At 43.8% G+C, this 26,079-nt stretch overlaps 1 protein-coding gene across 6 annotated transcripts in view; it reads right to left on the reverse strand.

Moving 5' to 3' along the window:
• Positions 1-745: 745 nt before the first annotated feature.
• hmgn3 (high mobility group nucleosomal binding domain 3) overlaps positions 746-26,079 on the reverse strand; it is a 50,052-nt gene continuing 24,718 nt past the window's right edge. For 2 of the 6 annotated variants that reach the window (XM_021569967.3, XM_021569966.3), the window contains 4 exons: positions 11,186-11,239; positions 10,841-10,918; positions 10,626-10,725; positions 746-1,683 (listed from right to left, as the gene is read on the reverse strand). In XM_021569967.3, the coding sequence (XP_021425642.1) occupies positions 1,676-1,683; positions 10,626-10,725; positions 10,841-10,918; positions 11,186-11,239 (240 nt within the window). In that variant the 3' untranslated portion in view covers positions 746-1,675. Of the gene's footprint in view, positions 1,684-10,294; positions 10,726-10,840; positions 10,919-11,185; positions 11,240-26,079 lie in introns of those variants that run through there. The other 4 variants (XM_021569968.3, XM_021569969.3, XM_090242417.1 and 1 more) reach the window with 2 other exon arrangements.

Here is a 26,079-nt window from a genome sequence, read left to right on the forward strand (position 1 = left end):
ACACTCTAATGGGTTAGTGACGTTAACTGAGACAGATGTATCACATTGAAGGAAGGCACATATTATAGTTTATTGGTTCCGTATTGTTCTTACAACAGGCGAGAACTGTGAATAACCTTAATAACTGTTATAACTGTGCATAACCGTAATAATAACTGTTATAACTAATAATAACTGGTATAACTGTAATAATAACTGTTATAACTGTGAATAGACATAATAATAACTGTTATAACTAATAACTGGTATAACTGTGTATAACCGTAATAACTGTTAGAACCTTAATAATAACTGTAGAATGTTATGACAAGGTTATACAGAGTTATAGCAGAGTTCTGAACCTTTTCTCAGTGCTCTAGAGCTGCTTCTACAGGGAAATATTTCCACATCCACAGCCTATCATTGGCCCAAGGCTCTGAGTGACACCTGGGCTGGCCAATGAGGGAGCCTCTCTAGACTCGGCTGCCCCGCCTCTCTGTGAAATGCTGATCTTTCATTTCCTGACACAGCAGTTGTATTGAACATGACCACTTGCCCCCCCTTGACCTCTCTCTCTCTCACACACACACACACACACACACACACACACACACACACACACACACACACACACACACACACACACACACACACACACACCACATGCCTGAGCTTTCCACAGCATAAATACAGGTGAAGAGGGTATTGTATGGGTACAGATAGTGACTAGATATACTAGGAAGTAAAACACACAGTACTCACAAAATGTCAACTCTGTTTTTATTTCAAAATAATGTTTTCCCACAGGCAGGGTGGAACCAGAGAGGTTCTAGAAGCCTCAGAGTTCTAGAACAGAAGCGCCACTTGTTATTGCTATGCTGCTCTGACAGACAACCAGGGTGGAACCCAGAGGTTCTGGAAGCCAGAGTTCTAGAACAGTCTGCTCTGACAGACAACCAGGGTGGAACCCAGAGGTTCTGGAAGCCAGAGTTCTAGAACAGTCTGCTCTGACAGACAACCATGGTGGAACCCAGAGGTTCTGGAAGCCAGAGTTCTAGAACAGTCTACTCTGACAGACAACCACAGACTCACAAATTACAACACAAGAGTGGCTGGCGATTCTGAACACTTCTAAATCTGTTTAAAAAGCTGCAAATATTCACCATGGCAACACCTCAGGTCAGGGTCAAAGGTCACTTGTTATATCATAGGAGCCTAGTCTGACCCTTGGGTCTCTGATGTCAGAGGTGGAAGGTCCACTTAATTTACAGCGATGTCATCACAAAAGAGCCATCACGGTCAAGAGGACATGACATTGTTTAGAGAGGAACTGAGAGGCATCACCATGGTGACCCCATGAGGCTCCTCCCACTGCCAGAGGAAGAATACTTGAGGCCATTTTATAAAAACATGTCACTTCATTCTGTCTTCCAGGAAGGAAAGGAAAGGAAAGGAAAGGAAAGGAGAGGAGAGGAGAGGAGAGGAGAGGAGAGGGAGAGACAACTGTAAGGAGTGTGGAAGTGGGTTGCTGCTGGTTATCTTTGCTAGTATCACAGGACAAACAAAAAATCAGCATTTTACAAAATCCTGGAAAAAAAATAATCCTCCGTTTCCATGGTACTGGTTTGGGAGGAGTCAGAGAAAGACCCCCCCACTTCCTCATTCCTTCTCCTTGACCGACTCCGGCTCCACAGCATCAGTCTCCTGCAGACAGAAACAAATATACCACGATGTCATACGTGATGTCATAAAGGGACCAGGAAGTAGCCGTGAGAAGTACGATGTTTCCATCCATGGTTCCATGGTCAAGGAGAAGATGACTAGCTAGCTGGGAGTTAGTAGTATCACCAGCAGTCCACACCACTGTTCTCCAAGCAGACAGACACACAGTGACGTGTTAGAGGCTGCCGAGGGGAAGGCAGCTCATAATAATTGCAGGAATGGAGTAAATGGAATGCAATTATGAATGCAATTATGAATGATACCGTTCCACTAATTCCGCTCCACGAGCCCGTCCTCCCCAATTATGGTGGCACCAGCCTCCTATTCTGTACATACTGATGGGGGAAACACACACATTTCATACTGCAGTCACAACCACACAATGTTAGTGTACACAACCACATCAAGGTTTATTTAAGCTAAGGTTTAAAGTGCTCCAACATTTAGTTTACAGCACACACACTGGTTAAAGTCACCCACAGAGGTTAAATCCCCCCACAATTTATTGATAGATATCACACACACACACCAGTCAAAAGTTTGGACACACCTACTCAAAGGTTTTTCTTTAGTTTTAATATTTTCTACATTGTAGAATACTAGTGAAGACGTCAAAACTATGAAATAACACATATGGAATCATGTAGTAACCAAAAAAGTTAATAAATCAAAATGTATTTTATATTTAAGATTCTTCAACGTAGCCACCCTTTGCCTTGATAGCTTTGCACACTCTTGGCGTTCTCTCAACCAGCTTCATGAGGTAGTCACCTGGAATGCATTTCAATTAACAGGTGTGCCTTGTAAAAAAAGTTAATTTGTGGAATTTCTTTCTTTCTTAATGCATTTTAGCCAATCAGTTGTGTTGTGAAAAGGTAGAGGTAGTATGCAGAAGATATCCCTATTTGGTAAAAGACCAAGTCCATATTACGCCAAGAACAGCTCAAATAAGCAAAGAGAAACGACAGTCCATCATTACTTTAAGACATGAAGGTCAGTCAATACGGAACATTAAGAACTTTGAAAGTGTCTTCAAGTACAGTCGCAAAAACCATCAAGCTCGATGTTGAAACTGGCTCTCATGAAGACCACCACAGGAGAGGAAGACCCAGAGTTACCTCTGCTGCAGAGGATGAGTTCATTAGAGTTACCGGCCTCAGAAATTACAGCCCATATAAATGCTTCAAAGAGTTCAAGTAACAGGAGACTGTGTGAATCAGGCCATCATGGTCTAATTGCTGCAAATAAACCACTACTAAAGGACACCAATAAAAAGAAGAGACTTGCTGGGCCAAGAAACATGAGCAATGGACATTAGAAAGGTGGAAATCTGTCCTTTGCTCTGATGAGTCCAAATGTGAGACTTGTTCCAACCGTCGTGATTTTGTGAGATGCAGAGTATGTGAACGGATGATCTCTGCATGTGTGGTTCCCACAGTGAAGCATGGAGGAGGTGGTGTAATGGTGTGGGGGTGCTTTGCTGGTGACACTGTGATTTATTTAGAATTCAAGGCACACTTAACCAGCATGGCTACTACAGCAATACGCCATCCCATCTGGTTTGCGCTTAGTGGGACTATCATTTGTTTTTCAACAGGACAATGACCCAACACACCTCGAGGCGTTGTAAGGGATATTTGACAAAGAAGGAGAGTGATGGAGTGCCGCATCAGATGACCTGACGTCCACAATCACCTGACCTCAACCCAATTGAGATAGTTAGGGTTGAGTTGGACCGCAGAGTAAAGGAAAAGCAGCCAAAAAGTGCTCAGCATATGTGGGAACTCCTGTTGGAAAACCGTTCCACGTGAAGCTGGTTGAGAGAATGCCAAGTGTTTAAAGCTGTCATCAAGGCAAAGGGTGACTATTTGAATTTTTTTTAGTTTTTAAAAATTTTATTTCACCTTTATTTAACCAGGTAGGCTAGTTGAGAACACCTTTATTTAACCAGGTAGGCTAGTTGAGAACACCTTTATTTAACCAGGTAGGCCAGTTGAGAACACCTTTATTTAACCAGGTAGGCTAGTTGAGAACACCTTTATTTAACCAGGTAGGCTAGTTGAGAACACCTTTATTTAACCAGGTAGGCCAGTTGAGAACACCTTTATTTAACCAGGTAGGCTAGTTGAGAACACCTTTATTTAACCAGGTAGGCTAGTTGAGAACACCTTTATTTAACCAGGTAGGCTAGTTGAGAACACCTTTATTTAACCAGGTAGGCCAGTTGAGAACACCTTTATTTAACCAGGTAGGCTAGTTGAGAACACCTTTATTTAACCAGGTAGGCCAGTTGAGAACACCTTTATTTAACCAGGTAGGCTAGTTGAGAACACCTTTATTTAACCAGGTAGGCTAGTTGAGAACACCTTTATTTAACCAGGTAGGCTAGTTGAGAACACCTTTATTTAACCAGGTAGGCCAGTTGAGAACACCTTTATTTAACCAGGTAGGCTAGTTGAGAACACCTTTATTTAACCAGGTAGGCTAGTTGAGAACACCTTTATTTAACCAGGTAGGCTAGTTGAGAACACCTTTATTTAACCAGGTAGGCTAGTTGAGAACACCTTTACTTAACCAGGTAGGCTAGTTGAGAACACCTTTATTTAACCAGGTAGGCTAGTTGAGAACACCTTTATTTAACCAGGTAGGCTAGTTGAGAACACCTTTACTTAACCAGGTAGGCCAGTTGAGAACACCTTTATTTAACCAGGTAGGCTAGTTGAGAACACCTTTATTTAACCAGGTAGGCTAGTTGAGAACACCTTTATTTAACCAGGTAGGCTAGTTGAGAACACCTTTACTTAACCAGGTAGGCTAGTTGAGAACACCTTTATTTAACCAGGTAGGCTAGTTGAGAACACCTTTATTTAACCAGGTAGGCTAGTTGAGAACACCTTTACTTAACCAGGTAGGCCAGTTGAGAACAAATATAAAATACATTTAGATTTATTTAACACTTTTTTTGGTTGCTACATGATTCCCTATGTTACTACATGATTCCATATGATTATATATATTACTACATGATTATATGTGATTCTACATGTTACTACATGATTCCATATGATTATATATGTTACTACATGATTCCATATGATTATATATATTACTACATGATTATATGTGATTCTACATGTTACTACATGATTCCATATGATTATATATGTTACTACATGATTCCATATGATTATATATGTTACTACATGATTATATGTGATTCTACATGTTACTACATGATTCCATATAATTCTACATGTTACTACATGATTCTACATGTTACTACATGATTCTATATGTGTTATTTCATAGTTGTGATGTCTTCACTATTATTATACAATGTAGAAAATAGTTTTAAAATAAAAAAATAAAAACTTGGAATGAGTAGGTGTCCAAACTTTTGACTGGTACTATGTATATATATAATTTGTATGTATATATATATTTTTTTTTATAGATGTTTTATTTTTGAAGGAACTCAGTCCGCCTTTAAACGTACTCTTGAACGTTGTAATAGTAGAATGCACAAGGTACCATTTCTAAATCGGTTAGTGCATCATCAGTTCCTCTTGTCAGTCATTACAGACCTTAAAGATATAATTATAACTTATCAACTCACATATCAGCTAACATTTTTTTATTTCGTTTTTTTAGCCCGTAGATAGTCATTTTTAGCCACTCATATCACATGAACACACAGACATGGCAAAATGTATAGAACTGCAAGATTAGCTTTGAAACTGCAACATGTTCTTTGCACCTCATGACAAAATGTATAGAACTGCAGGATTGTTCTTCTTTAGCTCCACCAACAAGAGAGGTGTGAACAGTTTGTGCCATGAATAATGCTTGTGCCTACAGAAATAAACATGGCACGCTTGCAGGGGGTCACGGGATGTTCCCCAATGCTGGAAGGGGGGCCCCGAGTGGAAGCTTGGGAACCCCTGATTCAGCAGACACTTTCCCTTGTTCAAGGGCACATTAACATATTTTTCAGATAATCAGCTTGGGGATTCAAACTAATGACCTTTCAGTTACTGGCTCAACTCTCTTAACTGCTAGGCTACCTGCCGCCCGATAGGTTATACAATGGAGCAAAAAAGTATTTAGTCAGCCACCAATTGTGCAAGTTCTCCCACTTAAAAAGATGAGAGGCCTGTAATTGTCATCATAGGTACACTTCAACTATGACAGACAAAATGAGAAAAAAAATCCAGAAAATCACATTGTAGGATTTTTTATTAATTTATTTGCAAATTATGGTGGAAAATAAGTATTTATACATATGATTTAAAATTACAGGCCTCTCATCTTTTTAAGTGGGAGAACTTGCACAATTGGTGGCTGACTAAATACTTTTTTGCCCCACTGTATCACACAAAACTGCATCCCAAATTGCACTCTATTCTCTACATAGTGAACTACTTTGACCAGAGCCCCATGGCCCCAGGTCATAAGTAGTGCACTATGTAGGGCTCGAGGGATTCTTGAAAGTTGGGACAATCCTTGTCCAGCGGGCAAACTTCATTTCTATACGGATGGCTAACTATGGAAATTCCTTTGGTCTCCAGGGCAATTCAGATAGCAGATTGAGGACCTTAATACCGATGAATGTGTCTGTTCTGGTGTCTCTTGGGTCATTCAGAAAGCAGATTGAGGACCTTAATACCGATGAATGTGTCTGTTCTGGTGTCTCTTGGGTCATTCAGAAAGCAGATTGAGGACCTTAATACCGATGAATGTGTCTGTTCTGGTGTCTCTTGGGTCATTCAGAAAGCAGATTGAGGACCTTAATACTGATGAATGTGTCTGTTCTGGTGTCTCTTGGGTCATTCAGAAAGCAGATTGAGGACCTTAACACCGATGAATGTGTCTGTTCTGGTGTCTCTTGGGTCATTCAGAAAGCAGATTGAGGACCTTAATACCGATGAATGTGTCTGTTCTGGTGTCTCTTGGGTCATTCAGAAAGCAGATTGAGGACCTTAATACCGATGAATGTGTCTGTTCTGGTGTCTCTTGGGTCATTCAGAAAGCAGATTGAGGACCTTAATACCGATGAATGTGTCTGTTCTGGTGTCTCTTGGGTCATTCAGAAAGCAGATTGAGGACCTTAATACCGATGAATGTGTCTGTTCTGGTGTCTCTTGGGTCATTCAGAAAGCAGATTGAGGACCTTAATACCGATGAATGTGTCTGTTCTGGTGTCTCTTGGGTCATTCAGAAAGCAGATTGAGTACCTTAATACCGATGAATGTGTCTGTTCTGGTGTCTCTTGGGTCATTCAGAAAGCAGATTGAGGACCTTAATACCGATGAATGTGTCTGTTCTGGTGTCTCTTGGGTCATTCAGAAAGCAGATTGAGGACCTTAATACCGATGAATGTGTCTGTTCTGGTGTCTCTTGGGTCATTCAGAAAGCAGATTGAGGACCTTAATAGTGATGAATGTGTCTGTTCTGGTGTCTCTTGGGTCATTCAGAAAGCAGATTGAGGACCTTAATAGTGATGAATGTGTCTGTTCTGGTGTCTCTTGGGTCATTCAGAAAGCAGATTGAGGACCTTAATAGTGATGAATGTGTCTGTTCTGGTGTCTCTTGGGTCATTCAGAAAGCAGATTGAGGACCTTAATACCGATGAATGTGTCTGTTCTGGTGTCTCTTGGGTCATTCAGAAAGCAGATTGAGGACCTTAATACCGATGAATGTGTCTGTTCTGGTGTCTCTTGGGTAATTCAGAAAGCAGATTGAGGACCTTAATACTGATGAATGTGTCTGTTCTGGTGTCTCTTGGGTCATTCAGAAAGCAGATTGAGGACCTTAATAGTGATGAATGTGTCTGTTCTGGTGTCTCTTGGGTCATTCAGAAAGCAGATTGAGGACCTTAATACCGATGAATGTGTCTGTTCTGGTGTCTCTTGGGTCATTCAGAAAGCAGATTGAGGACCTTAATAGTGATGAATGCGTTCTTTATGACAGTGTTTTTCTTTCTTTCTGCTTGTATTTATATTTTGATGTATTTTCTGTAATGTATGTCCTTCAGGGCTCCTCTGTAAGAGACCTTGGTCTCAGTATGACTCCCCGATAACATAAAAAGTTTCAATAAAAAATGTAATTTAATAAGGCATTTTTCAATAAATATTTTCAATATTATTAATTCATGTCAGCTCTGTGCCAGGAAATGTCCTTGTCCAGAGCAAAGAATCACAATTTCAAACTCCCCCAAAAAGTGTTTCAAATTCTAAAAAGTGTCTCATGTAGTTTATTGCCACATTTCAATTTAAATAATATTTCTCTCTAAACTGGGATTGGTCAACATATCGTGCAACAAGGCAACACATCGTCCTGAAAGTCCTCTACTTTCATAGAGTTAAACAATATACAACCAGAACCTGTCAATTCTATTTCCCTTAAAGATTAAGATAGAATATGAGTTATGGTTCAAATATGTTCATTTTAAAATGAGTTTTTTTGAGTCATATGCAACTGAGAAAAAACTAAATCGCTACTAAGTATACCTATTGAATAAAGTAGAAAAATATGGAATGTCAACTCTGTAAAAAGAAAGAAAAAAAAGGTCTGATTTATGTCTAACGTCAACTTCGTCAGATTTATGTCTAACGTCAACTTCGTCAGATTTATGTCTAACGTCAACTTCGTCAGGTTTATGTCTAACGTCAACTTCGTCAGATTTATGTCTAACGTCAACTTCGTCCGGTTTATGTCTAATGTCAACTTCGTCAGATTTATGTCTAACGTCAACTTCGTCAGGTTTATGTCTAACGTCAACTTCGTCAGGTTTATGTCTAACATCAACTTCGTCAGATTTATGTCTAACGTCAACTTCGTCAGGTTTATGTCTAACGTCAACTTCGTCAGGTTTATGTCTAACGTCAACTTCGTCAGATGTATGTCTAACGTCAACTTCGTCAGATTTATGTCTAACATCAACTTCGTCAGATTTATGTCTAACATCAACTTCGTCAGATTTATGTCTAACGTCAACTTCGTCAGAGTGCTGAAAGGTCTGAGAGCGGTTACGTTTTTATTGGGGATTTGCAAATAAATAATATTCTATATTTTACGAAATGTTTGTATTTATACTTGTATTTTTTAGAAGCAAAAATATGTCTGTTTTAAGTACCTGTTGTTAACGTCGTCAGTGGCTTGTCAACTCAGTCACTGATGACTAACGCTGTCAAGGTAGTTTTTTAAAATAACATTGACAGAAAAAAAACCTATTTGAATCCCTGTTCTGCAACACATGCTTCAACTATTGAAGTATTTGCTGAGCGGTTTGTGTTAGCTTTATACATGTTGTGTTCTGAACCTAGAAAAACAAACTGCTAATGAAATTAACCGCCAGGGTATTACATAGCGCTCTAAAAGAAGTTTGGAGATTTGTATTATATTGAATAATCTAATGTCAGAACTCAAATAAATCAGGGCCTCCCAGGTGGCACGGCATCATGGTGTTGGACTACAGACCCGGATTCAATCCCAGGCTGTGTCACAACCGGTCGTGACCGGGAGTCCCATTGGGCGGCGCACGTCGTCCGGGTTAAGCACGTCGTCAGCCCAGCGTCGTCCGGGTTAAGTGTGGGGAGGGCTTTACTTGGCTCATCGTGCTTGTGACGTAAAAGTCTGTCACTGGCGCGGGCAGTATTTGGTACTTTAAAGCACGCACACATTCATCACTCCTCCCTGCTCCGTTATAAGATACATTAACAAGGTGGGTCGACACACAAGTTAACTTCTGTCTTAGTACATACATTTCACACTTGTCAGTGTTCATTTGTAATATAAGCAATATGTATTATACTTATCTATGTTGTGGATGAGCGCATTGTGTGTTTGTTCTGTTCCTCTCTATCTCTGTAGCTTCCGGGTATGCTGGATAAGGACCCGAGCTAAGGGAATATGCCCATTTACATGAATGAACCATTCGGGACAGGCACTACAAAGTCAGCCCTGACTTTGTAGTGCCTGTCCCGAATGGTTCATTCATGTAAATGGGCATATTGAAAAGACACTCAGTATTGATGTAATGTTGTAAATGTTATATTGGTTACCCTGTCGCTGGCCACCTTTGGGGAGGGTGTATAGTGTGAAAGGCCGAAACACCCTAGGAACCAAAGGTACACTACTGACGATGCGCTCCCCAAATTTCACCAGGCTCACTGTTCATGAACTCTTGGAAGTGCTTGCACAAAGGATAGTAACATCTCATCCTGTGTTCTTGGACTCTTTGGGATATTGTTTCATAAAAAACGTGTTGCAATGTATATCCTTTAGTATGTTTAGTTAATGGAAAATGTAGGTTTGACTAGGTAATTGCTTAATTAATTAGTGTTAATTGTTCTGAGGGGAGGGGCTAGCCCTACAAAAGGAGCCTCTTTCAGTTCATGGAGAGGCATTTTTGGATTGAGCTGTAGTTGGGGCACCATTGTTTTTAGCTGTCCCATAAGGTGTATGTTTAATGGCAGTACTGTTGATGGGGCAGCATTGTGTTCAGCTGTCCCATAAGGTATATGTTTGATGGCAGTACTGTTGTTTTCCTTCCAGGAGTCACTATGTTAATAAACACCCTAAAGCACAGAAGAACTTTTGCGGCTCCACAATCTTTTTATTTTGATAGAGGTTAGGTTTTCCAGTATAGCCTTCTGGCCAACTCTATGTGGCAGTGCTCTAGCGACTCCTTGTGGTGGGCCGGGTGCCTGCAGGCTGACAGGTCGTCAGTTGAATGGTGTGTCCTCCGACACATTAGTGCAGCTGTCTTCTGGGTTACGCGGGCGGGTGTTATTTGTGATTAAAAAAAAGTGGAGATTGTCTCGTCTTTCAAGAATTCCTGAGGGAATAGGGTTCCATTTGGCAGACAACCTGTTTAAAATCACACTGTCAAGATCCCACAGCACACCATCTGTCTGTCATACCGTTGACTCTGACTGTCTCACTCTGGCCTCTGACAGACATGGAGTAGGGAGCAAGACTTCTGTAGTAGGTCACACTGACACTGGAGCGAGACACACATATCTGTGTGTGTGAGACAGATATTAAGACAGGGAGAACAATGAAGGAATACATGTTAGATGATTATAATCCCACCACCAGCCCCCCTCCTCTCCTCTGGAGGTGTGGCCTAGCGTACCTCCTCAGTCATAGCCTGTCCGTTATGGGAGGGGCCATCCTCCTTCACCTTAGCGCCACCTTTCTTTTCCTTCATGTCCTTTGGGCAGAGAAAGCCAATCAGAACACAGAAGAGAGACAGCCAGCCAATCAGAACACAGAAACAGAGTCGACTAATCCCAACAGAGGACAAAGACGACCAATAAAAACACAGGACTGAGAGTACCTTTGAGAACATTCAAATGGACTAAAGGTACATGAGACTTTAAAACAAACATCATGCATTTGTGGATACACGCTCCAATGCAGTGTGTGTGTGTGTGGGGGGGGGGGGGGGGGGGGGGGGGGGGGGGTTGGTTGGCTTTACCTTGGATATAGCCTTCTTAGGCTTGACCTCAACAGGTTTGGGAGGAGCTGGTTTCTGCAGGTCAGAGAGAGACGTTAGCTTTAGCACTCAAAGATTGGGGAAAACGCCATGTGAATAGCTTAGCTTATTCTAGCATAGAGTTGGGAAACACCACAGAATTAGCTTAGTTTAGAGAATGGGGCATTTCTATAGAATTAGCTTAGCAAATTGAATGGGAAAATACAATGGAAATCTTTAGAAAAAAATGTAAACCTGAACAGTAAGTGTATAGTAGGCTATAGGTGAGGCCATACAATACCCACCAGTAGAGGGCAACACCTTAGATAAAGCGCTATGTACAACTTAAAAATCAGTACTCGCTAAACAGTTGATTTAATATCAGTAAACAGGGCAGGCTATCATATAGCCTGTTTATGAAGCTGAGGTGTATATGAGCAACAAGAACATGTTGGTTAATTATCTATAATATAATCAGTACTAAGGTACAGTAATAACATTATCACTACATTATCCACGGAATAATATTTGACAGAGAGATCACATGACAGACAGAGATAAGGTCTGGCAAACGAGAGCAAAGGAACAAAAACAAGCGCAGGATCAGACGGAACCTACAGGGATGTTTTCCCACCACCACCTTTAGAACACTGTTCAGAACATTCACGGTCTGAATGAAATAGTCACTTAGAACGCACTTTAGAACACTACATTAGAACGCTCCATTCCAACACTCCATTAGAACGCTCCTTTCCAACGCTCCATTAGAACGCTCCTTTAGAACGCTAAATTAGAACGCTCCTTTCCAACGCCCCATTAGAACGCTTCACTAGAACGCTCATTTCCAACGCCCCATTAGAACGCTCCACTAGAACGCTCAAATCAGAACTCCTTTCCAACGCTCCATTAGAACGCTCCTTTCCAACGCTCCATTAGAACGCTCCTTTAGAACGCTAAATTAGAACGCTCCTTTCCAACGCCCCATTAGAACGCTTCACTAGAACGCTCATTTCCAACGCCCCATTAGAACGCTCCACTAGAACGCTCAAATCAGAACTCCTTTCCAACGCTCCATTAGAACGCTCCTTTCCAACGCTCCATTAGAACGCTCCTTTAGAACGCTAAATTAGAACGCTCCTTTCCAACGCCCCATTAGAACGCTCCTTTCCAACGCTCCATTAGAACGCTCCTTTAGAACGCTAAATTAGAACGCTCCTTTCCAACGCCCCATTAGAACGCTTCACTAGAACGCTCATTTCCAACGCCCCATTAGAACGCTCCACTAGAACGCTCAAATCAGAACTCCTTTCCAACGCTCCATTAGAACGCTCCTTTCCAACGCTCCATTAGAACGCTCCTTTAGAACGCTAAATTAGAACGCTCCTTTCCAACGCCCCATTAGAACGCTTCACTAGAACGCTCATTTCCAACGCCCCATTAGAACGCTCCACTAGAACGCTCAAATCAGAACTCCTTTCCAACGCTCCATTAGAACCCTCCATTCCAACGCTCCATTAGAACGCTCCTTTAAAAAGCCCCCATTAGAACACTCCTTTCCAACGCTCCATTAGAACACTCCTTTCCAAAGCTCCTTTCCAACGCCCCATTAGAACGCTTCACTAGAACGCTCATTTCCAACGCCCCATTAGAACGCTCCACTAGAACGCTCAAATCAGAACTCCTTTCCAACGCTCCATTAGAACGCTCCATTCCAACGCTCCATTAGAACGCTCCTTTAAAAAGCCCCCATTAGAATGCTCCTTTCCAACACTCCATTAGAACACTCCTTTCCAAAGCCCCAATTAGACCACTACAATCCAACGCTCCATTAGAACGCTCCTTTCCAAAGCCCCCATTAGAACGCTCCATTCCAAAGCTCTATTAGAACGCTCCATTAGAACGCTCCTTTCCAACACTCCTTTAGAACACTCCTTTAGAACGCTCCATTAGAACGCTCCTTTCCAACGCTCCATTAGAATGCTCCTTTCCAACGCTCCATTAGAACGCTCCTTTCCAAAGCTCCATTAGAACGCTCCTTTCCAAAGCTATATTAGAAAGTGCCTTTCCAACGCTCCATTAGAACGCTCCTTTCCAAAGACCCCATTAGAACACTCCTTTCCAACGCTCCTTTCCAAAGCCCTCATTAGAACGGTCCTTTCCAAAGACCCCATTAGAACACTCCTTTCCAACGCTCCATTAGAACGCTCCTTTCCAACTCTCCTTTCCAACGCTCCATTAGAACGCTCCTTTCCAAGGACCCCATTAGAACACTCCTTTCCAACGCTCCATTAGAACGCTCCTTTCCAAAGCCACAATTAGAACACTCCTTTCCAAAGCTCCTTTCCAAAGCTCTATTAGAACGCTCCTTTGCAAAGCCCCCATTAGAACGCTCCTTTCCAAAGCCCCCATTAGAACACTCCTTTCCAACGCTTCATTAGAACGCACCTTTCCAACGCTCCATTAGAACGCTCCTTTCCAACGCTCTATTAGAACGCTCCTTTCCAACACGCCATTAGAACGCTCCTTTCCAACGCTCCTTTCCAACGCTCCATTAGAACACTCCTTTCCAACGCTTCATTAGAACGCTCCTTTCCAACGCTCCTTTCGAACGCTCCTTTCCAACGCTCCTTTCCAACGCTCCATTAGAACGCTCCTTTCGAACACTCCTTTCCAACGCTCCATTAGAACGCTACTTTCCAACGCTCCATTAGAACGCTCCTTTCCAACGCTCCTTTCGAACGCTACTTTCGAACGCTCCATTAGAACGCTCCTTTCCAACGCTCCTTTCGAACGCTCCTTTCCAACGCTCCTTTCCAACGCTCCATTAGAACGCTCCTTTCGAACACTCCTTTCCAACGCTCCATTAGAACACTACTTTCCAAAGCCCCCATTAGAACGCTCCTTTCGAACACTCCTTTCCAACGCTCCATTAGAACGCTCCTTTCCAACGCTCCATTAGAACGCTCCTTTCCAACGCTCCATTAGAACGCTCATTTCCAAAGCCCCATTAGAACACTCCTTTCCAACGCTCCATTAGAACGCTCCATTCCAACACTCCTTTCAAAAGCCCCCATTAGAACGCTCCTTTCGAACACTCCTTTCCAACGCTCCATTCCAACACTCCTTTCCAACACTCCTTTCAAAAGACCCCATTAGAACGCTCCTTTCCAAACCCCCATTAGAACACTCCTTTCCAACGCTCTATTAGAACGCGCCTTGACAAAGCCCCCATTAGAACGCTCCTTTCCAACGCTCCATTAGAACGCTCCATTCCAAAGCCTCCATTAGAACGCGCCGTTCCAACACTCCATTAGAACGCTCCTTTCCAAAGCCCCCATTAGAACGCTCCTTTCCAACGCTCCATTAGAACGCTCCATTCCAAAGCTCTATTAGAACGCGCCACTCCAAAGCTCTATTAGAACGCTCCTTTCCAAAGCTCCATTAGAACGCTCCTTTCCAAAGCACTATTAGAACGCTCCACTAGAACGCTTCTTTCCAATGCTCCATTAGAACGCTCCTTTCCAACGCCCCATTAGAACGCTCCACTAAAACGCTCATATCCAACGCCCCATTAGAACGCTCCACTAGAACGCTCCCTTCCAACGCTCCATTAGAACGCTCAAATCAGAACTCATTTCCAACGCTCCATTAGCACGCTCCATTAGAACGCTCCTTTCCAACGCCTCCATTAGAACGCTCCTTTCCGACGCTCCATTAGAACGCTCCTTTCCAACGCCCCATTAGAACGCTCCATTAGAACACTCCTTTCCAACGCTCCATTAGAACACTCCTTTCTAACGCTCCATTAGAACGCTCCTTTCCAAAACTCCTTTCCAAAGCTCTATTAGAACGTTCCTTTCCAACGCTCCTTTCCAACGCTCCATTCCAACGCTCCATTAGAACGCTCAAATCAGAACTCCTTTCCAACGCCCCATTAGAACGCTCCATTAGAACGCTCAAATCAGAACTCCTTTCCAACGCCTCCATTAGAACGCTCCTTTCCAACGCTTCATTAGAACGCTCCTTTCCAAAGCTATTAGAACGCGCATTCCCAACGCTCGATTAGAACGCTCCTTTCCAACGCCCATTTGAACGCTCCTTTCCAAAGCCCCCATTAGAACACTCCTTTCCAACGCTCCATTGGAACGCTCCATTCCAACGCTCCTTTCCAACGCCCCCATTAGAACACTCCTTTCCAACGCTCGATTAGAACGCTCCTTTCCAACGCCCATTTGAACGCTCCTTTCCAAAGCCCCCATTAGAACACTCCTTTCCAACGCTCCATTAGAACGCTCCATTCCAAAGCTCTATTAGAACGCGCCACTCCAAAGCTCTATTAGAACGCTCCTTTCCAAAGCTCCATTAGAACGCTCCTTTCCAAAGCACTATTAGAACGCTCCACTAGAACGCTTCTTTCCAACGCTCCATTAGAACGCTCCTTTCCAACGCTCGATTAGAACGCTCCTTTCCAACGCCCATTTGAACGCTCCTTTCCAAAGCCCCCATTAGAACACTCCTTTCCAACGCTCCATTAGAACGCTCCATTCCAAAGCTCTATTAGAACGCGCCACTCCAAAGCTCTATTAGAACGCTCCTTTCCAAAGCTCCATTAGAACGCTCCTTTCCAACGCTCCATTAGAACGCTCCTTTCGAACACTCCTTTCCAACGCTCCATTAGAACGCTACTTTCCAACGCTCCATTAGAACGCTCCTTTCCAACGCTCCTTTCGAACGCTACTTTCGAACGCTCCATTAGAACGCTCCTTTCCAACGCTCCTTTCGAACGCTCCTTTCCAACGCTCCTTTCCAACGCTCCATTAGAACGCTCCTTTCGAACACTCCTTTCCAACGCTCCATTAGAACACTACTTTCCAAAGCCCCCATTAGAACGCTCCTTTCGAACACTCCTTTCCAACGCTCCATTAGAACGCTCCTTTCCAACGCTCCATTAGAACGCTCCTTTCCAACGCTCCATTAGAACGCTCATTTCCAAAGCCCCATTAGAACACTCCTTTCCAACGCTCCATTAGAACGCTCCATTCCAACACTCCTTTCAAAAGCCCCCATTAGAACGCTCCTTTCGAACACTCCTTTCCAACGCTCCATTCCAACACTCCTTTCCAACACTCCTTTCAAAAGACCCCATTAGAACGCTCCTTTCCAAACCCCCATTAGAACACTCCTTTCCAACGCTCTATTAGAACGCGCCTTGACAAAGCCCCCATTAGAACGCTCCTTTCCAACGCTCCATTAGAACGCTCCATTCCAAAGCCTCCATTAGAACGCGCCGTTCCAACACTCCATTAGAACGCTCCATTAGAACGCTCCTTTCCAAAGCCCCCATTAGAACGCTCCTTTCCAACGCTCCATTAGAACGCTCCATTCCAAAGCTCTATTAGAACGCGCCACTCCAAAGCTCTATTAGAACGCTCCTTTCCAAAGCTCCATTAGAACGCTCCTTTCCAAAGCACTATTAGAACGCTCCACTAGAACGCTTCTTTCCAATGCTCCATTAGAACGCTCCTTTCCAACGCCCCATTAGAACGCTCCACTAAAACGCTCATATCCAACGCCCCATTAGAACGCTCCACTAGAACGCTCCCTTCCAACGCTCCATTAGAACGCTCAAATCAGAACTCATTTCCAACGCTCCATTAGCACGCTCCATTAGAACGCTCCTTTCCAACGCCTCCATTAGAACGCTCCTTTCCGACGCTCCATTAGAACGCTCCTTTCCAACGCCCCATTAGAACGCTCCATTAGAACACTCCTTTCCAACGCTCCATTAGAACACTCCTTTCTAACGCTCCATTAGAACGCTCCTTTCCAAAACTCCTTTCCAAAGCTCTATTAGAACGTTCCTTTCCAACGCTCCTTTCCAACGCTCCATTCCAACGCTCCATTAGAACGCTCAAATCAGAACTCCTTTCCAACGCCCCATTAGAACGCTCCATTAGAACGCTCAAATCAGAACTCCTTTCCAACGCCTCCATTAGAACGCTCCTTTCCAACGCTTCATTAGAACGCTCCTTTCCAAAGCTATTAGAACGCGCATTCCCAACGCTCGATTAGAACGCTCCTTTCCAACGCCCATTTGAACGCTCCTTTCCAAAGCCCCCATTAGAACACTCCTTTCCAACGCTCCATTGGAACGCTCCATTCCAACGCTCCTTTCCAACGCCCCCATTAGAACACTCCTTTCCAACGCTCGATTAGAACGCTCCTTTCCAACGCCCATTTGAACGCTCCTTTCCAAAGCCCCCATTAGAACACTCCTTTCCAACGCTCCATTAGAACGCTCCATTCCAAAGCTCTATTAGAACGCGCCACTCCAAAGCTCTATTAGAACGCTCCTTTCCAAAGCTCCATTAGAACGCTCCTTTCCAAAGCACTATTAGAACGCTCCACTAGAACGCTTCTTTCCAACGCTCCATTAGAACGCTCCTTTCCAACGCCCCATTAGAACGCTCCACTAAAACGCTCATATCCAACGCCCCATTAGAACGCTCCACTAGAACGCTCCCTTCCAACGCTCCATTAGAACGCTCAAATCAGAACTCATTTCCAACGCTCCATTAGCACGCTCCATTAGAACGCTCCTTTCCGACGCTCCATTAGAACGCTCCTTTCCAACGCCCCATTAGAACGCTCCATTAGAACACTCCTTTCCAACGCTCCATTAGAACACTCCTTTCTAACGCTCCATTAGAACGCTCCTTTCCAAAACTCCTTTCCAAAGCTCTATTAGAACGTTCCTTTCCAACGCTCCTTTCCAACGCTCCATTCCAACGCTCCATTAGAACGCTCAAATCAGAACTCCTTTCCAACGCCTCCATTAGAACGCTCCTTTCCAACGCTCCATTAGAACGCTCCTTTCCAACGCCCATTTGAACGCTCCTTTCCAAAGCCCCCATTAGAACACTCCTTTCCAACGCTCCATTGGAACGCTCCATTCCAACGCTCCTTTCCAACGCCTCCATTAGAACGCTCCTTTCCAAAGCCCCCATTAGAACACTCCTTTCCAACACTCTATTAGAACGCTCCTTTCCAAAGCCCCCATTCGAACGTTCCTTTCCAACGCTCCATTAGAACGCTCCTTTCCAACGCTCCTTTAGAACGCTCCTTTCCAACGCTCCATTAGAACGCTCCTTTCCAACGCTCCATTAGAACGCTCCTTTCCAATGCTCCATTAGAACGCTCAATTAGAACGCTCCTTTCCAACTCTCCATTAGAACACTCCTTTCCAACGCTCCATTAGAACGCTCCTTTCCAACGCTCCATTAGAACGGTCCTTTCCAAAGCCCCCATTAGAACGCTCCTTTCCAAAGCTCCATTAGAACGCTCCATTAGAACGCTCCTTTCCAACGCTCCTTTAGAACGCTCCTTTCCAACGCTCCATTAGAACGCTCCTTTCCAATGCTCCATTAGAACGCTCAATTAGAACGCTCCTTTCCAACTCTCCATTAGAACACTCCTTTCCAACGCTCCATTAGAACGCTCCTTTCCAACGCTCCATTAGAACGGTCCTTTCCAAAGCCCCCATTAGAACGCTCCTTTCCAAAGCTCCATTAGAACGCTCCATTAGAACGCTCCTTTCCAACGCTCCTTTAGAACGCTCCTTTCCAACGCTCCATTAGAACGCTCCTTTCCAACGCTCCATTAGAACGCTCCTTTCCAATGCTCCATTAGAACGCTCAATTAGAACGCTCCTTTCCAACTCTCCATTAGAACACTCCTTTCCAACGCCTCCATTAGAACGCTCCTTTCCAATGCTCCATTAGAACGCTCCTTTCCAAAGCTATTAGAACGCGCATTCCCAACGCTCGATTAGAACGCTCCTTTCCAACGCCCATTTGAACGCTCCTTTCCAAAGCCCCCATTAGAACACTCCTTTCCAACGCTCCATTGGAACGCTCCATTCCAACGCTCCTTTCCAACGCCTCCATTAGAACGCTCCTTTCCAAAGCCCCCATTAGAACACTCCTTTCCAACGCTCTATTAGAACGCTCCTTTCCAAAGCCCCCATTCGAACGTTCCTTTCCAACGCTCCATTAGAACGCTCCTTTCCAACGCTCTTTTAGAACGCTCCTTTCCAACGCTCCATTAGAACGCTCCTTTCCAACGCTCCATTAGAACGCTCCTTTCCAATGCTCCATTAGAACGCTCAATTAGAACGCTCCTTTCCAACTCTCCATTAGAACACTCCTTTCCAACGCTCCATTAGAACGCTCCTTTCCAACGCTCCATTAGAACGGTCCTTTCCAAAGCCCCCATTAGAACGCTCCTTTCCAAAGCTCCATTAGAACGCTCCATTAGAACGCTCCTTTCCAAAAAGTGTTTCAAATTCTAAAAAGTGTCTCATGTAGTTTATTGCCACATTTCAATTTAAATAATATGTCTCTCTAAACTGGGATTGGTCAACATATCGTGCAACAAGGCAACACATCGTCCTGAAAGTCCTCTACTTTCATAGAGTTAAACAATATACAACCAGAACCTGTCAATTCCATTTCCCTTAAAGATTAAGATAGAATATGAGTTATGGTTCAAATATGTTCATTTTAAAATGAGTTTTTTTGAGTCATATGCAACTGAGAAAAAACTAAATCGCTACTAAGTATACCTATTGAATAAAGTAGAAAAATATGGAATGTCAACTCTGTAAAAAGAAAGAAAAAAAAGGTCTGATTTATGTCTAACGTCAACTTCGTCAGATTTATGTCTAACGTCAACTTCGTCCGGTTTATGTCTAATGTCAACTTCGTCAGATTTATGTCTAACGTCAACTTCGTCAGATTTATGTCTAACGTCAACTTCGTCAGGTTTATGTCTAACGTCAACTTCGTCAGATTTTTGTCTAACGTCAACTTCGTCAGATTTATGTCTAACGTCAACTTCGTCAGGTTTATGTCTAACGTCAACTTCGTCAGATTTATGTCTAACGTCAACTTCGTCCGGTTTATATCTAACGTCAACTTCGTCAGATTGATGTCTAACGTCAACTTCGTCAGGTTTATGTCTAACGTCAACTTCGTCAGATTTTTGTCTGACGTCAACTTCGTCAGATTTATGTCTAACGTCAACTTAGAACGCTCCATTCCAACACTCCATTAGAACGCTCCATTAGAACGCTCCATTTCAACACTCCATTAGAACGCTCCATTAGAACGCTCCATTAGAACGCTCCATTCTAACACTCCATTAGAACGCTCCATTAGAACGCTCCATTCCAACACTCCATTAGAACGCTCCTTTCCAACGTTCCATTAGAACGCTCCATTCCAACACTCCATTAGAACGCTCCTTTAGAACGCTCCATTAGAATGCTCCATTTCAACGCTCCATTCCAACACTCCATTAGAACGCTCCTTTCCAACGCTCCATTAGAACGCTCCTTTAGAACGCTAAATTAGAACGCTCCTTTCCAACGCCCCATTAGAACGCTCCACTAGAACGCTCATTTCCAACGCCCCATTAGAACGCTCCACTAGAACGCTCAAATCAGAACTCCTTTCCAACGCTCCATTAGAACGCTCCATTCCAACGCTCCATTAGAACGCTCCTTTCCAAAGCTCCTTTCCAAAGCTCCTTTCCAAAGCTCTATTAGAATGCTCCTTTCCAACGCTCCAATAGAACACTCCTTTCCAAAGCCCCAATTAGAACACTACAATCCAACGCTCCTTTCCAAAGCCCCCATTAGAACGCTCCTTTCCAACGCTCCATTAGAACGCTCCTTTCCAAAGCCCCCATTAGAACGCTCCTTTCCAAAGCTCTATTAGAACGCTCCATTAGAACGCTCCTTTCCAACGCTCCTTTAGAACACTCCTTTAGAACGCTCCATTAGAACGCTCCTTTCCATTAGAACGCTCCTTTCCAACGCTCCATTAGAACGCTCCTTTCCAAAGCTCCATTAGAACGCTAAGAAAAAAAAGGTCTGATTTATGTCTAACGTCAACTTCGTCAGATTTATGTCTAACGTCAACTTCGTCAGGTTTATGTCTAACGTCAACTTCGTCAGATTTTTGTCTAACGTCAACTTCGTCAGATTTATGTCTAACGTCAACTTCGTCAGGTTTATGTCTAACGTCAACTTCGTCAGATTTATGTCTAACATCAACTTCGTCAGGTTTATGTCTAACGTCAACTTCGTCAGATTTATGTCTAACATCAACTTCGTCAGATTTATGTCTAACGTCAACTTCGTCAGAGTGCTGAAAGGTCTGAGAGCGGTTACGTTTTTATTGGGGATTTGCAAATAAATAATATTCTATATTTTACAAAATGTTTGTATTTAAACTTGTATTTTTTAGAAGCAAAAATATGTTAGAACGCTCCATTCCAACACTCGATTAGAACGCTCCATTAGAACGCTCCATTCCAACACTCCATTAGAACGCTCCATTAGAACGCTCCATTCCAACACTCCATTAGAACGCTCCTTTAGAACGCTCCATTCCAACACTCCATTAGAACGCTCCTTTCCAACGCTCCATTAGAACGCTCCTTTAGAACGCTCCATTCCAACACTCCATTAGAACGCTCCATTCCAACACTCCATTAGAACGCTCCTTTAGAACGCTCCATTAGAACGCTCCATTAGAACGCTCCATTCCAACACTCCATTAGAACGCTCTATTAGAACGCTCCATTCCAACACTCCATTAGAACGCTCCTTTAGAACGCTCCATTCCAACACTCCATTAGAGCGCTCCTTTCCAACGCTCCATTAGAACGCTCCATTAGAACGCTCCATTCCAACACTCCATTAGAACGCTCCATTCCAACACTCCATTAGAACGCTCCTTTAGAACGCTCCATTAGAACGCTCCATTAGAACGCTCCATTCCAACACTCCATTAGAACGCTCCATTAGAACGCTCCATTTCAACACTCCATTAGAACGCTCCATTAGAACGCTCCATTAGAACGCTCCATTCTAACACTCCATTAGAACGCTCCATTAGAACGCTCCATTCCAACACTCCATTAGTACGCTCCTTTCCAACGTTCCATTAGAACGCTCCATTCCAACACTCCATTAGAACGCTCCTTTAGAACGCTCCATTAGAATGCTCCATTTCAACGCTCCATTCCAACACTCCATTAGAACGCTCCTTTCCAACGCTCCATTAGAACGCTCCTTTAGAACGCTAAATTAGAACGCTCCTTTCCAACGCCCCATTAGCGTCAACTTCGTCAGATTTATGTCTAACGTCAACTTCGTCAGATTTATGTCTAACGTCAACTTCGTCAGAGTGCTGAAAGGTCTGAGAGCGGTTACGTTTTTATTGGGGATTTGCAAATAAATAATATTCTATATTTTACAAAATGTTTGTATTTAAACTTGTATTTTTTAGAAGCAAAAATATGTTAGAACGCTCCATTCCAACACTCGATTAGAACGCTCCATTAGAACGCTCCTTTAGAACGCTCCATTCCAACACTCCATTAGAACGCTCCTTTCCAACGCTCCATTAGAACGCTCCATTAGAACGCTCCATTCCAACACTCCATTAGAACGCTCCTTTAGAACGCTCCATTCCAACACTCCATTAGAACGCTCCTTTAGAACGCTCCATTCCAACACTCCATTAGAACGCTCCATTAGAACGCTCCATTCCAACACTCCATTAGAACGCTCCTTTAGAACGCTCCATTCCAACACTCCATTAGAACGCTCCTTTCCAACGCTCCATTCCAACACTCCATTAGAACGCTCCTTTAGAACGCTCCATTAGAACGCTCCATTCCAACACTCCATTAGAACGCTCCATTCCAACACTCCATTAGAACGCTCCTTTAGAACGCTCCATTCCAACACTCCATTAGAGCGTTCCTTTCCAACGCTCCATTAGAACGCTCCTTTCCAACGCTCCTTTCCAACGCTTCATTAGAAAGCACCTTTCCAAAGCTCTATTAGAACGCTCCTTTCCAACGCCCCATTAGAACGCTCCACTAGAACGCTCATTTCCAACGCCCCATTAGAACGCTCCACTAGAACGCTTCCTTCCAACGCTCCATTAGAACGCTCCATTAGAACGCTCCTTTCCAAAGCCCCCATTAGAACCCTCCTTTCCAACGCTCCATTAGAACGCTCCTTTCCAACGCTCCTTTCCAACGCTTCATTAGAACGCACCTTTCCAAAGCTCTATTAGAACGCTCCTTTCCAACGCTCCATTAGAACGCTCCTTTCCAACGCTTCATTAGAACGCACCTTTCCAAAGCTCTATTAGAACGCTCCTTTCAAACGCTCCACTAGAACGCTCCTTTCCAACGCTCCATTAGAACGCTCCTTTCCAACGCCTCCATTAGAACGCTCCTTTCCAACGCCTCCATTAGAACGCTCCTTTCCAACGCCTCCATTAGAATGCTCCTTTCCAACGCTTCATTAGATTGCACCTTTCCAAAGCTCTATTAGAACGCTCCTTTCCAACGCTCCATTAGAACACTCCATTAGAACGCTTCACTAGAACGCTCCCTTCCAATGCTCCATTAGAATGCTCCTTTCCAAAGCCCCCATTAGAACACTCCATTAGAACGCTCCATTCCAACGCTCCATTAGAACGCTCCATTCCAAAGCTCTATTAGAACGCGCCTTTCCAACACGCCATTAGAACGCTCCTTTCCAAAGCTCCTTTCCAAAGCTCTATTAGAACGCTCCATTAGAACGCTCCTTTCCAACGCTCCATTAGAACGCTCCTTTCCAAAGCCCCCATTAGAACGCTCCTTTCCAGCGCTCTATTAGAACGCTCCTTTCCAAAGACCCCATTAGAACACTCCTTTCCAACGCTCCAGTAGAACGCTCCTTTCCAACGTTTCATTAGATTGCACCTTTCCAAAGCTCTATTAGAACGGTCCTTTCCAACGCTCCATTAGAACACTCCATTAGAACGCTCCACTAGAACGCTCCCTTCCAATGCTCCATTAGAATGCTCCTTTCCAAAGCCCCCATTAGAACACTCCATTAGAACGCTCCATTGGAACGCGCCTTTCCAACACTCCATTAGAACGCTCCTTTCCAAAGCTCCTTTCCAAAGGTCTATTAGAACGCTCCATTAGAACGCTCCATTAGAACGCTCCTTTCCAACGCTCCATTAGAACGCTCCTTTACAACGCTCCATTAGAACGCTCCTTTCCAAAGCCCCCATTAGAACGCTCCTTTCCAGCGCTCCATTAGAACGCTCCATTAGAACGCTCCTTTCCAAAGACTCCATTAGAACACTCCTTTCCAATGCTCCATTAGAACGCTCCTTTCCAACGCTCCTTTCCAAAGGTCTATTAGAACGCTCCATTAGAACGCTCCTTTCCAACGCTCCATTAGAACGCTCCTTTCCAACGCTCCTTTCCAACGTTCCTTTCCAACGCTTCATTAGAACGCACCTTTCCAAAGCTCTATTAGAACGCTCCTTTCCAACGCTCCATTAGAACGCTCCTTTCCAACGTTCCTTTCCAACGCTTCATTAGAACGCACCTTTCCAAAGCTCTATTAGAACGCTCCTTTCAAACGCTCCACTAGAACGCTCCTTTCCAACGCTCCATTAGAACGCTCCTTTCCAACGCCTCCATTAGAACGCTCCTTTCCAACGCCTCCATTAGAACGCTCCTTTCCAACGCCTCCATTAGAATGCTCCTTTCCAACGCTTCATTAGATTGCACCTTTCCAAAGCTCTATTAGAACGCTCCTTTCCAACGCTCCATTAGAACACTCCATTAGAACGCTTCACTAGAACGCTCCCTTCCAATGCTCCATTAGAATGCTCCTTTCCAAAGCCCCCATTAGAACACTCCATTAGAACGCTCCATTCCAACGCTCCATTAGAACGCTCCATTCCAAAGCTCTATTAGAACGCGCCTTTCCAACACGCCATTAGAACGCTCCTTTCCAAAGCTCCTTTCCAAAGCTCTATTAGAACGCTCCATTAGAACGCTCCTTTCCAACGCTCCATTAGAACGCTCCTTTCCAAAGCCCCCATTAGAACGCTCCTTTCCAGCGCTCTATTAGAACGCTCCTTTCCAAAGACCCCATTAGAACACTCCTTTCCAACGCTCCAGTAGAACGCTCCTTTCCAACGTTTCATTAGATTGCACCTTTCCAAAGCTCTATTAGAACGGTCCTTTCCAACGCTCCATTAGAACACTCCATTAGAACGCTCCACTAGAACGCTCCCTTCCAATGCTCCATTAGAATGCTCCTTTCCAAAGCCCCCATTAGAACACTCCATTAGAACGCTCCATTAGAACGCGCCTTTCCAACACTCCATTAGAACGCTCCTTTCCAAAGCTCCTTTCCAAAGGTCTATTAGAACGCTCCATTAGAACGCTCCATTAGAACGCTCCTTTCCAACGCTCCATTAGAACGCTCCTTTACAACGCTCCATTAGAACGCTCCTTTCCAAAGCCCCCATTAGAACGCTCCTTTCCAGCGCTCCATTAGAACGCTCCATTAGAACGCTCCTTTCCAAAGACTCCATTAGAACACTCCTTTCCAATGCTCCATTAGAACGCTCCTTTCCAACGCTCCTTTCCAAAGGTCTATTAGAACGCTCCATTAGAACGCTCCTTTCCAACGCTCCATTAGAACGCTCCTTTCCAACGCTCCACTAGAACGCTCCTTTCCAATGCTCCATTAGAACGCTCAATTAGAACGCTCCTTTCCAACTCTCCATTAGAACACTCCTTTCCAACGCTCCATTAGAACGCTCCTTTCCAACGCTCCATTAGAACGGTCCTTTCCAAAGCCCCCATTAGAACGCTCCTTTCCAAAGCTCCATTAGAACGCTCCATTAGAACGCTCCTTTCCAAAAAGTGTTTCAAATTCTAAAAAGTGTCTCATGTAGTTTATTGCCACATTTCAATTTAAATAATATGTCTCTCTAAACTGGGATTGGTCAACATAT

Source organism: Oncorhynchus mykiss, chromosome 8 (assembly GCF_057628025.1).
Source record: "Oncorhynchus mykiss isolate SJ-2025 chromosome 8, ASM5762802v1, whole genome shotgun sequence".
NCBI classification, from domain to species: Eukaryota; Metazoa; Chordata; class Actinopteri; order Salmoniformes; family Salmonidae; genus Oncorhynchus; species Oncorhynchus mykiss.